Genomic DNA, 12,724 nt, shown 5'->3' on the forward strand with positions numbered 1-12,724 from the left:
AAACTCGGTCCCTCAGTATTGGTGCCCCTCAAGGATGTGTCCTCTCACCACTACTGTTCTCCCTCTACACTAACGACTGCACCTCCAAGAACTCTGCTTATAAACTCCCAAAGTTTGCAGACGACACCACCGTCATTGGCCTCATTCAGGATAGTGATGAGTCTGCATACCGGCAGGAAGTTGAGCGGCTGGTACTGTGGTGCAGTCAGCACAATCTGGAGCTGAACACTCTTAAAACTGTAGAGATGACAGTGGACTTTAGGAGACATCCCTCAACTCTGCGGGTTAAATCCATTAACCCATGTTTCCCAATTTATTAATGGTTTCTGTAAAAGACCCTCATCCCCAGTGTTATTAGGAATTGAGGCACACATGCCTCACCAAACATCACACACACTCCTTTGTGCCATTTGCTTTGCCCTGTCCAGATGTTTGCCATAAAGGACAGCGACTATATCTGTACCTAAGTGAATACCACAAACCTAAACTAGCTTCAAAGTTAGTGCTTCCCAAAGTCTGGGGTAAAACCCAGAAGTAGCCATGAATTTCCACACAGCCAGCATATATCAAACACTTCTGAGCTACATTTACAACAGAGAGATCGATCTTTCCTCTCTATCAGTCAGTATGCATTGTGCTGTACTCGTTACTACTGTAGACCCATTTACACAGTGTAAACCCTCTCAAAGGCATTTACAATTATCTTTACTGTCCCCACAGCAGTGATTGGAGAAACCAAAACAACCACATTTAACTCTAGAAGAACAACCTCATCTTTTAGGTGCTTCCAGCATGTTTGAGACCTATCAAAATCAATCATTGAAATGTGATGAACCCAAAATCCTACTTTACAGTGTCAAACAACATGTCAAAGCTGAGTATACATGTCAAAAGAACTCACAACTGTTGTTACTATGTTTACTCGGACAGTGAGGGCCTAATGCACTTACACATCAGGAACTGACATGCTAGAAAATCAGTCTACAAAATATACACAAATAATTATTAGTTAGTTTGCTGTAAAACGTGCATGCTAAAACTACTCCAGTCACTTCTACTCAGGCTCAGGACTCTAACAGAGTTTGTGATGTTCACAGAGCCATGTAAATGCATATCAGTTATAAGATGATTAGAAATGTCACACCAACGACCCCCTTAACACAAAACCACACGGAACTACTTCAGGCACAACTGCCTGATTGTTTAATAAGGTGTCATCTGCATTCATGATCCCTCTTAGGTGCCACAGAGTCTGCTCTGCAGTCGCTGAGTTGGAGCTTGGCATGCTCTTTTTGGAGGAGGGCGCTCTTTTCACCCCTCACCCTCTCGTTCCAGTGCAGCTTTATGGTTATTGCTGTGGTTCTGGAACCTTCTCATAATGACTAGTAGGGCCCCAAACCGCACGACCTTTGACCTTAACTACTGCCTGGGCTTTCAGCTCTGCCATGACTGTTTCCTACTTCTCGCTGGGTCTCTGAAGACTTCTGATCAGCACCCAGTCTCAATCTCTGGAGATTCCACCCTTGGGATGATTTCTTCCAGCAATACTCTGGCCACTGCACCTGTATCTCCCTACTAGAAGGAAAAACTTCTAACCATTTGGAAAATATATCAACCAACATCAATCCACATTTTTCCTTTCAGTTTTGTGAACTTCACTTATAAGTTTTCAAACACTCATCCGAACATGGGTGTACCACCTGTAGAAGTTTAATACCTGTCCATAACATGTTAATCCCACAAGTCACAGTAAAAAGCTGTGGAGAAAATCGTCATGAAAATCGTCATGGAAAACACAGAAAACATTGTTTCATGTTAAACCTGGAATTCCTCCTCTTGACGCATCGACACTCCCATGAGTCAACTCATCAGAACTAGGCTCCTTTTTTAAAGAAAAGGGTTAGTTAGATCGTTGCCAATGCAACATCAGGGCGTCTCCTCCGGAGTAGCACACGGCGGGCCCAATTCATGCATTCAACAGACCCGTCTGTGTTTTGATTAAAATTTTGTTTCTTCATGAAGTCAGCAGTGGCTGGGTGAAAGCCGTTCATCAGAGCATGGCTTAACTTCTGCTGATGTGGGCTGGCCTTCTCTGCACGCTCTTCAAGGCCGCTATGCTTTCTGACAACTTCTAACATTTGACATTTTCCAACAATACAGTGTGTTACTATAACCAACAAGCAGCCAGTAAAAACAGTGTTCTTCACACAAAATCAGTGAAACAGAAAAGTAGCAGCTTAAAGGTTAGGTCTGCCCACACTCATGTAAACATACAGTCTTCTCCTCCTCTGGTCTCTGTCATCCTTCTGCTTCTGCAAAAACAAGCAAACAAAAACACACACATCCACCCTCTTTTTTTCACTGTTTGGGTGGATTAGGCATTAGAAGTGACTAATCCTAGAATAGTTACCGTCTTCTGAATTTCAAGTCAGTCACATTTAGTCCACATCATCAGTCCAGCCACAGTCCTTTGCATTTGCATTTATACCAATCACATGCATTCATCTAGTCACATGCATTCATAATGATCATTGCTGAGAGTGGAAAACAGCACACAAATTTAAGTATCCACTGACAGCAATATTTCATCATTCATTCATCATTCCAAAAACAAAAACAATTCTTCTTGCTATTGAAATGGATTGAATCGCTACAATCCTTTTAAACACAGGATTTCCCATCTAATATGGTCAGCGCCCTATGTAGGTGAATTTTCTCAGAAGCCAATTGTCATCTAGAGAAGCTCACCTTATATTTGCTCTCAATTAAAGTATTTTATAGCGCTTTTGCTCCCAATCTTGCAGGCCTGCTTTTAAATCATCAACACACAAAATATCACACCCAGAGGGATGATACCACTTTTTCCCCTAAGTGCACTGTTACAAAAACAAAAAAGATTTTAGGCCCGGACATGTCTAAGTGTAAAAAAAAACCAAACAAAAAACAGTCTTTCTCTTAGGTTTAGGTTGTTTTTCTTTTTCTAACTGGCAGAATCAGCCAGTTAGGTTTAGGTTGTTTGCTGCAGTCACTGCTTCTGGCTTTAATTAACAACTGATGCTTACATGGTCTGAAATCAGACTTAAGTGTCACTACCTTTGTTCATTTTCCCCACATCATATTTACTGGTTGCCCACAAGTGCTCCCGAATATTTCCAATTCTGGAAAGTCTGGGGCCAACTGACCTAGTTTCACCTGCTAAATACACAGAGAAAATGTTTTTCATTAGCAGCTGCAGAGTTCACACGACACAAATGTTCACCATTAAAAGCTTCCTAAACACTTCATATCAATGTTTTATCACAGGAATGTGGATTTCTTCCCCAGGTCTGTGCTTTTTTTTTTTTTAAACTTATTTTTCATTTTTACAGACCCAATCATTTCATTTAACTTTTCTTTCCTTTTTTGTCTTCCCCAAACATAAAACGTGTAACATGTCATCATGTATTTCACAAAAGAAGTTTGTTCTCATGTAATCAGAGTGTGTATCTGGGTGCAAGCTTCACCCATACATCAGAAACAGGAAACTCAACCCTCTGCTACATCTTATTCACTTGTTTTATAATCCAGTCATCCTTCCCTGATCTAGTAACAATCAACTAATTTGCAAATCAGCTATTAACCCACTAAGTTGACAGGACAACAGAAATGCATGTTCAAAATATTATCACAAAAGAGAATTTCCTTCATACACTAAATTACTTGTGCTACGCCAATAATGCAGAAAGCATCTCACAATTTACTATATTAACAACTAAATTTATTGTCTGATCACTGGTTGGTCAAACCAGAATCTCTTTTTTTCCCTTCACAAAAGTTAAACTCTTGTCCTGCAACCTAGAGGGTTATTTGTCAGCAGTGGATACACTCAGCGTTTGATAACAAGTGTGTGAAATTTGCACAATTTTAACACTGATGACAGATAACAAGCTGATCTTCATTGCATGTGTGTGTGCTAGTAGGCAGGTTTAATGGCTGTGTGTGCAGTGGAGCTGCAGATTCAGCAGGGCATGTCCTTAAAGCTGCCTTTCCTTCACATTTCTCTGTTTATGTGTGTTTGTGTGCATTTTATTTTTACCTTTGTTGCAATCCTACGGACTCTTTATCAACCTCCACAAGACAGCCGGCCACAGTTTTCCAACCCAATTTTCACGTGTTCTCACATTAACAACAACAGACTTCATTTTTCCTCCATGCTCTCTTCTCCCCACTTCTCACAGCTTCTGTCTCTCTCCTGAATCTGCAGCAGTTCACAGTTGTGGCATGTGAGGGGCCCAGTGGGCCGTTCTTCTCCAGCTTTGCCTTTTGTCTTTCACTCTTTTCAGTCTCTTCCTTTGCCTTTTCAGCTCCCAGTATGGCAAATGTGAAACTCAGACAGTCTTTTCAAGTCCATTCACAGTGATGTCGCTGGCAAACCTCCCAGCTTGTGATTGGGAGCGCATACTTCCATCCATCCATGGTATTTGTACATGCTGCTGAACCCTTTAGGGTTTAGGGCAGTGTTGCTGTGTGTTCACATTGTTGAGTCTTGTAGTTGACGCTGTTGATCTCGAACTGCATTTTGTCTTCAGGGAGAGATCGGTTGCCCTCGAAGCTTGTTCTTCAGTGTAAGGTGTACATGGAGTGAAGCTGTGTAATATTCAGTCAAAACACGGGCTGGGTGTAGTTCCAATTATGTTAATCTATCATTTTGCTCCGGCCGCTGTGCTTGTGGAGGATGTTGATCCAGTTCTGTAGCCACCTGTACAAACACACTAAAACTTTTAAGGATGATACTCAGTTATTTAATCGTGTATTTAATTAATTCATTATGGCAGTCCTGGCGTTCCATAAGATGAAGCCTCGTGATGAACTGAAGCTTTCCATCACACTGGTCGACTCATGGTCAAAGCATTGTGATGATTCATTTGCTCTACTGCGCCATCAAGTGGACGATTCAAGTGAAACAGACTCTTTGATGGGATGTGTAAACCTCTAAACTGAATAAATAAATTGTTTTCATGGTTATTTATCCCGAATATTGTCTCAGTATGTGTGATACAAAAGAGAAAGTGGAAACTATCAGGACAGAGCTTTGGTATGATTGTGTAACTGTGTAATCATGCTTATGTACATCTGGATAATCACACAAACTGTGTGGCGCTTCATTTTTTAATAAACTAAAAGACAGAAATCAGATTATAGGATCTATAGTGTTGTTTATTTATATTGTGGTGCTTATCATTTGTGACATGTATTACTGTGTGCATACTTTATTAGGAGATTAAATTAAAAAAAAATCTCTTCCTTGCTGGTTCCATCGAAGAAGAAATGCTCAACTATGTAGCACGTACGTAATCCAATTCCACAACACAGTGTGATGGGAGTCAGCTGTGTTTTGCTGCCCATTTTATTTCGAATCTGACGCGAACCGGCGAGCCAGTTCCTGAATCAGTCACGTGGTACGGACTGCCCGCGAGGCCTCGAGCGTCACTGCACACGTAATCAAAGCGAGCCTCGATACGTGCTTCCCAAAAACTCCCCTGACACGCTTCGACACACAGGACATCACTATCTTACAGGGCTTTGGCGCGTGATGTCACGGGGTGGGCGTGGAAAGTCTTTTGGGCTGATGCGCCATATTTCAGGGCTCAAGCGAAAGAGGAGCGAAAGCACACACACCAGCCATGGTTCGTAACTGCTGCGTGATCGGCTGTAATGTTCGATCACACGACCGGCAAGGGAAGAAGCTTGGGAATGGTTTATCTTTTCATTCTTTCCCCACCTGGAAGCAACATGAGGGAGCTCATATAGCGGACCTTACCAAAAGAAGGCGTCTAGCCTGGATAGCAGCCGTGGGACGACTTGATCTCCAGTTCTCTTCCATCTCTAAATATCTGTTGGTGTGCTCCCGACATTTTCACTCTGGTAAGTGAAAATGTAGTATGTTTACATCACTCTTTATAGCTTAATAATTTTATTGTTGATGCGCTCGGAGGTTATACAATCCGAACAAACATCGTATTGAGTGACTTTGCAGACACGTGCTATGTAAAGATCCGCTAATTCTGTCGCACCACTGTAGGGAAGCCTGCCTATGAAATGGATCAAACAAATCCAGACTGGGTACCAACGCTACACATGAACTCCGAAAAAAGACGACGAACGCAAGGACAACAACAAAGAGCACTAGTCGGAGGTAAACACCGCCCCAAACCCCAATCCCTAATTCAAAAAATTGCTCTTAGTGTCCGGCAATCGCCACATAAAGTTTTGAGGATTCAAACGGCCTTAATGTGAAAACCGCTGAAAGTTTCCCCTGTGTGCATGGAGGACAACAATGGGTTTAAAGTAATATCTTGCCCGATTGTCAATGTAGTCGTTTGCATCTACTTTACAATTATGGACACATAATATGACAACGAGATATTTGCAGTTCATTGATAAATGTATAACATTAATTGTGGTGGAGGGTGGAAAACAACACTAAGTGCTATACTCCTTTCTGGCATCGTTGTATTTTTACTCAGTTGTAAATAGAATTTGTATTCTGTTTTATCCTATTGTATATCTTATTCTATTTATTCTACTGTATATAGTATTTTTATTTTATTCTATTCTGTACAGGGACTGATAAAGGTTATCTTATCTTGGCTATTATACTCCACGCACTCCAGCTGACTTGACGTGGTTTGAATGACGACGTACTCACAGTTTAGCGGCTTGAAAACAGCCAGATTTGCACCCAGCCATCAGTAAACTGGATGCGATTTCTTATTTCGAAACTGGTCGTATTTGTAGTACTGTGCAGGGAACAGCGACCTCTGTTCAGGCTCCGGGAGATGACGTCACACAGGTTCGCCCCCTCCCCCTCCAGGCGTCGCTATTTTGGCAGCATCCGGCTGCCGTGGTGAACGCGGCTAACCATTGTTGATAACTGTTGCGCCCCAGGTTGTACAAATAGACGAGGAAAAAAAGAGAAGTACTTTCTTTTACCGGATTAGCTGAACTAAACTGAGTAGCACCATTGAAGGAGCCAGGAGTAAGCAAAACAAGACTGAAAGATGGGACCTTCCAGCCGGCGTATTCCGCTTGTTCCGATCATTTTGTATCGAGCAACTTTTATATAAGCTTTCTAACATAAGTGTTTTCATTATTTACTAGACTATCGTTGTGGTTTCTGATGATGGAAAACCACATAGCTGCATGCATAGTGGGCTTTATGTCGTGCTGTCTTAGTTAGCAAGCTCTAAAGTAGAAATAATGAAATGTTTATTTTGTAGGCAGAAAGGCAGAGGAGGCATCTGCAGAGAAGATAAGAAGAAAAACGAGACTGGATGTGTTCAACAGAAGACAGACAGCAAAGCTACAACGGATAGCACAAATCAAGCTATCTGCAGAAGGCATCCCTGCAAGGTGAATATATCAAAGTCTTTCTCTGGGTGTGACTTAATACAGAGGAGTGCTCTCAAGTAAGCATATTGAGGCTGGGTGAGGTGAGAATAACGCTACATGATAGTGAAACTGTTACTTTAACCCTGCTTTAGGTGGTGGGAAAACTTTTAAAAAAAAAAAGCTACAATAAACACAGAAATGATTTTAACTTTAAAACTGTTTTAAGTAGGTTCTTCTTGGAGCTGTTTAAACCCTTAGCACATAATGCACTCTTTATTAATCACATTTTCACCCACTGTGCATTTATACACCTGTCTGAATTGAATCATTAGTTATTATTAATCTTGCCACAGCGTGCCTTTTGTTCTGTCTTCCTCGCCTCCCCACCCTCTCGATTCTGATTGTTATAAGGGAGTTTTTCCTTCCCCACTGTCACCAAAAACATGGCCCATTTTCTACAAAAGTCAACAAAAAAGAATGAACATGATTTTGTTTTCTCTCTTATCAGGGACCCAGCAGCCAAGGATGCAGGACCAGCAACCCTTGATGGTCGAAGGTGGCTTATTAAAGGTGCTGTCCCGACACTTTTTCAGTGGAATAATTATAAAGTTGAACCAACGCGGAGTAGTGTTTGGGAGAGAACGGAGCGAGAACCCCCTGAACTAGTTCATCCTGGGGATCAAGGTCAGCACAGTGTTACAAGAGATCATGACTACTGCTCAGTCCCTGAGCCGTCAGCAGAAGACCCGTCCAAAGATGTGGAGAGTCTGAGGAAGGAAATACAGGCGTTACGTGTCCAGCGAGAGTTTGGGTTACAGCGGTTTGCTGGCTCTGACACTGACATCCAATTCTATACCAGGTACATCGAAGTTCAAGTGTTTCCAGTCTTCATGAAAACAACATAGATATTTACTTTTTATCTGCTGACTGTATGTTTCATGTGTGATGTTAATTAATGATTGACACGATGTTTGTCTCTCTTGTCAATAGATTTCCAAGCTATGATCATTTGGTGGCATTCTGGGTTTTGATTGAGCCTTGCATCTATAAAATGATTCAGGCTTCAAGAGCCAAGTCAGCTGCCAACACGGACGAAGAAGTGTTGACACCTGCACGCACACAAACGGTAGGCTATGGCTTTGTTGGTAGTTGGAACTAGAGGTGCGATGGCATTGTGTTTATGTGGCGTAATTTTTGGGCTACAAGCCACTACTTTTTGCACAAGCTTTGAACCCTGTGGCTTTCAGAGGATTTGTTTTGTTCCGCTGTTTGTACGGCACTACGTTGGCTGGCAGAAGGGCATGTGATCAGACACACAGTATCGGGGGACAAGAGTGGTATGTTGGTCACATGTCCGTCCGAAAGGCAACGTAGTCCCGTACGAAGTAGCGCGAAAAACAAACTTGATTAGCAAGAGGAGTATTACAGGAGCAAAGGAAGCTTTCATTCCCAAACCCTCAGTATGGCAAACACAAGAAATGCATATGATGCAGCTTTCAAATGAAAGGCAGTCTTTTTGTCTCTCAGCGAGGGGAAGTAGAGCTGCTGCATGTACCCTTGGCATAAACGAATCAATGGTGAGACGTTGGAGATGCCAGCGTGACGAACTGGCTCAGTCCAAAAAGACGACAAAAGCTTTCAGAGGAAATAAAAACAGATGGCCCAAATGTATTGAAGACTGGGTGAACACACAGAGTAAATGGGCGAGGTGTTTCAACTGTGCAGATCTGACTGAAAGCCAAAATAGTCGCCAACGAAAAAACGAAAAGGACTGTCCATCAGGGCGCGGATGACTGTGTGTCAGCAACTCCGCCCCCCGACTATGCAGAGAAAATAACAAACTTGCGCAAATTCACACAAAGAAAGTTAAACGAATATTCCATCGGACTGGACGAGATCATAAACATGGATGCAGTGCCGTTGACATTTGACCTGCCCCTTAGTAGGACTGTTAACAAGTCCCACTAAGACTTGTCCTACCACTCATATGAGGACGTTTGCAGTTTGTATATAAAGATAATAAAAACAACTTTATTTACTAGAAAAATAAAAGAATTCAACCCTGACAGTACAGTATGGTATGCATAACCATTCCAGCAACCATTTACTTTGACAACATCACATTTCATTCTGATCTATAAAGTATTTTATTCTATTGTACACAGTGTCTTATTCTTATCCTATCTCATTGTTTTTCTGAATTTTTGCCACTTTCTGCTGTAACTCAACAAATTTCCCACGTGTGGGACTAATAAGGGTCTATCTTGTCTTATCTTACAAAACATTTAGCCAAGAAAAGCATGATCTTACTAGTTCATAGATTAAGGATTAACCTTTTCCCTTTTGTTTTAACCTTTCAGAGGCAGCTGCTCCAGCCAATCGACGAGTTCTTTCTTTTCCTGGTTTTCCTGTCTGTTGGTCTGAAGGAGAGGGACCTGGCTCATCGATTCAACATACACCAGTCCACAGTGAGCAGCATCATTGCAACATGGACAAGTTTGCTTGCCACTGCACTGGGGTCTCAGTGCATCTGGCTTACACGTGCAGAAGTGCAAGCTTACCTCCCTAAGGAATTCAAAGATTTCTCAGACACCCAGGTGATCCTTGACTGTACAGAGCTGAGGTGTCAGACACCATCCTCACCACTTCTCCAGAGAGAAACGTACTCTTCATACAAATCCCACTGCACGATGAAAGCCCTGGTTGGCATAGCTCCACATGGTCCAGTCACATTCATCTCTGATCTGTACGCAGGTTCGGTTACTGACAAGGAACTATTCAAACAATCAGGCATTGCTGAGAAGTTGACTGAAGACATGGCAGTGATGGTGGATAAGGGCTTCCTGATCACAGATTGTTGTAAATGCAAAGTGTACCGCCCCCCTTTTGTATCTAAGCAGAAGAAGAAGAAGAACCAGGTTAAGGAGATGCAGGCCACAGTCAGACTCGGGCTGCATGTGGAGCGAGTCATTAGGAGGATCAAACAGAACAAACTTTTTGATGGCATCATCACCATGTCACCTGTTTACAATATCAACCAACTGTTTGCAGTAGCGTGTATGCTGTCAAATTACCAGAACACAGCATTAGTTAAAAAACGGGTTAAGTGAGACGAGATGGAGTTGTCCCAAGACACCAGTGCAAGTAACTTATGCTAGGCATGGAGCTTTAAATACTTACTATGTAAATAAGTTCTGCAAACATTCAATGTGTAAAATGTTTTTGATATTTTTGCTAAAATAAGAGTTTATTGGTTTCACACAACAGTAAAATGTTTTTTAAACATTCATTAAAAGTTTTGCCAATAAAATATCACTTTGTTCAGTCCAGCCTGAAGGATCCGTTTTTCTTTTTGCTGTTGCTTTCACTGTTCATTTTTCAAACACCGGTATTTTGACGCATATATATGTAGAAAAAGAAATAGTCAGCTTATGCACATCTGTATCCATGTATATTCTTTGCACTAGGTAGTCCTTCGATGCCCACACAACTTAGGCTCACAACAGTCATTGTTTGCTACATGGATCATTTTAGTTCAGCTGGGCGTCTTTCCTTTTGTTATATTTCTTTAAGAGTTCAAAATGTGTTCATTACATAAATAAAATTTATTTTTCTCTGTAGCACTTCATGGATTTCATAAGCAACACACCTTAGTATTCACACAAAGCATAAAGGTAAAAAGAAATACACAGTGTTATCTTCATTTCTTTGGCGTGGAAACTGGGTCCAAATGGCTCTTTGGATGTGAAAGGTTGCAGACCCCTGCTCTGGACCAAAACACAAAATTTTCTTAATATCCATGTACGAGGACATTAAACTGCTACTTTATCAAAATGTCAAACAAATCTCCCCGTATGTGGATAGAATAAAATAGAACAGAATAGAATTAAATAGAATTCAACTTTGTCATTGCACACGTCACAGGTACAAGGCAACGAAATGCAGTTTGCATCCATCCAGAAGTGCTTCAGCCATGATATAGATATTACAAATATATATTAGCAATAATATAGATTATACAGTAGTGCAGTTAAGATAAGTGAAACATGGATAATTAAGCGATCTCACTTTTCTCAAAAACAAAAACAAAGGTAGGAAAAAAAAAAAAAAGGAAATCAGGTAATTCTTTGTTTTTACATTCATCAGGTCCCAATCAGCCCAAATAGCAACGAGAAATTAAAAATGCATGCCATGAAAAAGTTCAGGTCTTGGCAGGTTAACTATGTGAGACAGCCTCACCTCAGACCTCAGAAAAATGCTTTTTCCCCCCCAGACTGTAGTGTCAGTGAAGTCAGGGACCTTTGTGGGGTGTTGGTGGCCTCTGTGCGTTTTTAGACGATTTCTGTCTCTGTGATCAGCAGCAGGAGATTCATAATTCAGCTGTAGAAAGATCTCAGACATTCGATTCTGCGGTTCACTGCGAGGACAATGTGAATCTCGACTGTGTTGTTCAAAAAAAAGCAACAACAACAGAACCAGTATTGCACCATTAGTACCCGTTTCCCTGCTCCAAACAGTTTGAAACCCTCCCAATGTCTTTAGACTTTAACAGGATCTCTGAGAAGCAGGAATCACATATTCAGCACCATTCCCTTTTCTTCTTTTACAGATCAAATCATTAGGTACAAGAACAAACACACCAAAACTGACAGACTCACTATCAGTCCCACAAACCCTCCATGTCCTCCTGGAGGACGTGCAGGTGAGAAGAAGGTGGTGAGTAAAGAACAGAATCCAGGATTTCAGTCGGTTTTTCATTCACAGAAATAAATCCCCTTTATAAAAACCCTGAAAACCAAATGTTGGGCTCTTTTCATGACAAACACGTCCTCAGATCTGTTTTTGACTGTGCTGAGGGACAACGATGGGAAATTGGCGCAAAGCAAGGAGACTGAGAGCTCATTTGGAAAAGCTCTGAGACATTTCAAACATGGTGCATTTCAACAGGAAGCTGGTATGAATCCTGATTTTGCTTATGTATTCTGTAGATCAAAAATCCAGAAACAGCAGCAACAAGAAGCACAGCGGGAACTATCAGACCAGCTATTAGTCCAACAGATCCACTCTTCTCTCCTCCATCCTCTGTGTCTCCTCCTGTTGGACCTGCAGGTGAGAAACAGGTGTGAGGTGTCAGCTGTCAGGTAGGTGATGAGTGAAGAACAGAACAGAATCCATTTCCTCTTCAAACTGCTGTCAGACATTATCTACTGCACTCTGATCACATCACTCAGACCAGCTGCTTTCTACAAAGTCTCATCAACAACATCTTTAGAAACAAACATCAACAACCAGGAAGCAGCTTCACCTCTGATCACACACACACTCAACTCTACTCACTCACCTGGAGGATCAA

General features: G+C 41.6%; 1 protein-coding gene across 1 annotated transcript; it reads left to right on the forward strand.

The window, feature by feature from the left end:
• The first annotated feature begins 5,278 nt into the window (after positions 1 to 5,278).
• On the forward strand, positions 5,279 to 10,700 carry LOC120722457. The gene is made up of 6 exons (XM_040013468.1): positions 5,279 to 5,904; positions 6,062 to 6,175; positions 7,260 to 7,392; positions 7,880 to 8,230; positions 8,362 to 8,497; positions 9,732 to 10,700. Exons 1-6 carry the CDS (start codon positions 5,664 to 5,666, stop codon positions 10,479 to 10,481), a joined length of 1,725 nt encoding a protein of 574 aa, XP_039869402.1. The 5' UTR covers positions 5,279 to 5,663; the 3' UTR covers positions 10,482 to 10,700.
• The last annotated feature ends 2,024 nt before the right edge of the window (positions 10,701 to 12,724 follow it).

This window comes from Simochromis diagramma, unplaced genomic scaffold (genome assembly GCF_900408965.1).
Source record: "Simochromis diagramma unplaced genomic scaffold, fSimDia1.1 OVJJ01000640.1, whole genome shotgun sequence".
Classification (NCBI taxonomy): domain Eukaryota; kingdom Metazoa; phylum Chordata; class Actinopteri; order Cichliformes; family Cichlidae; genus Simochromis; species Simochromis diagramma.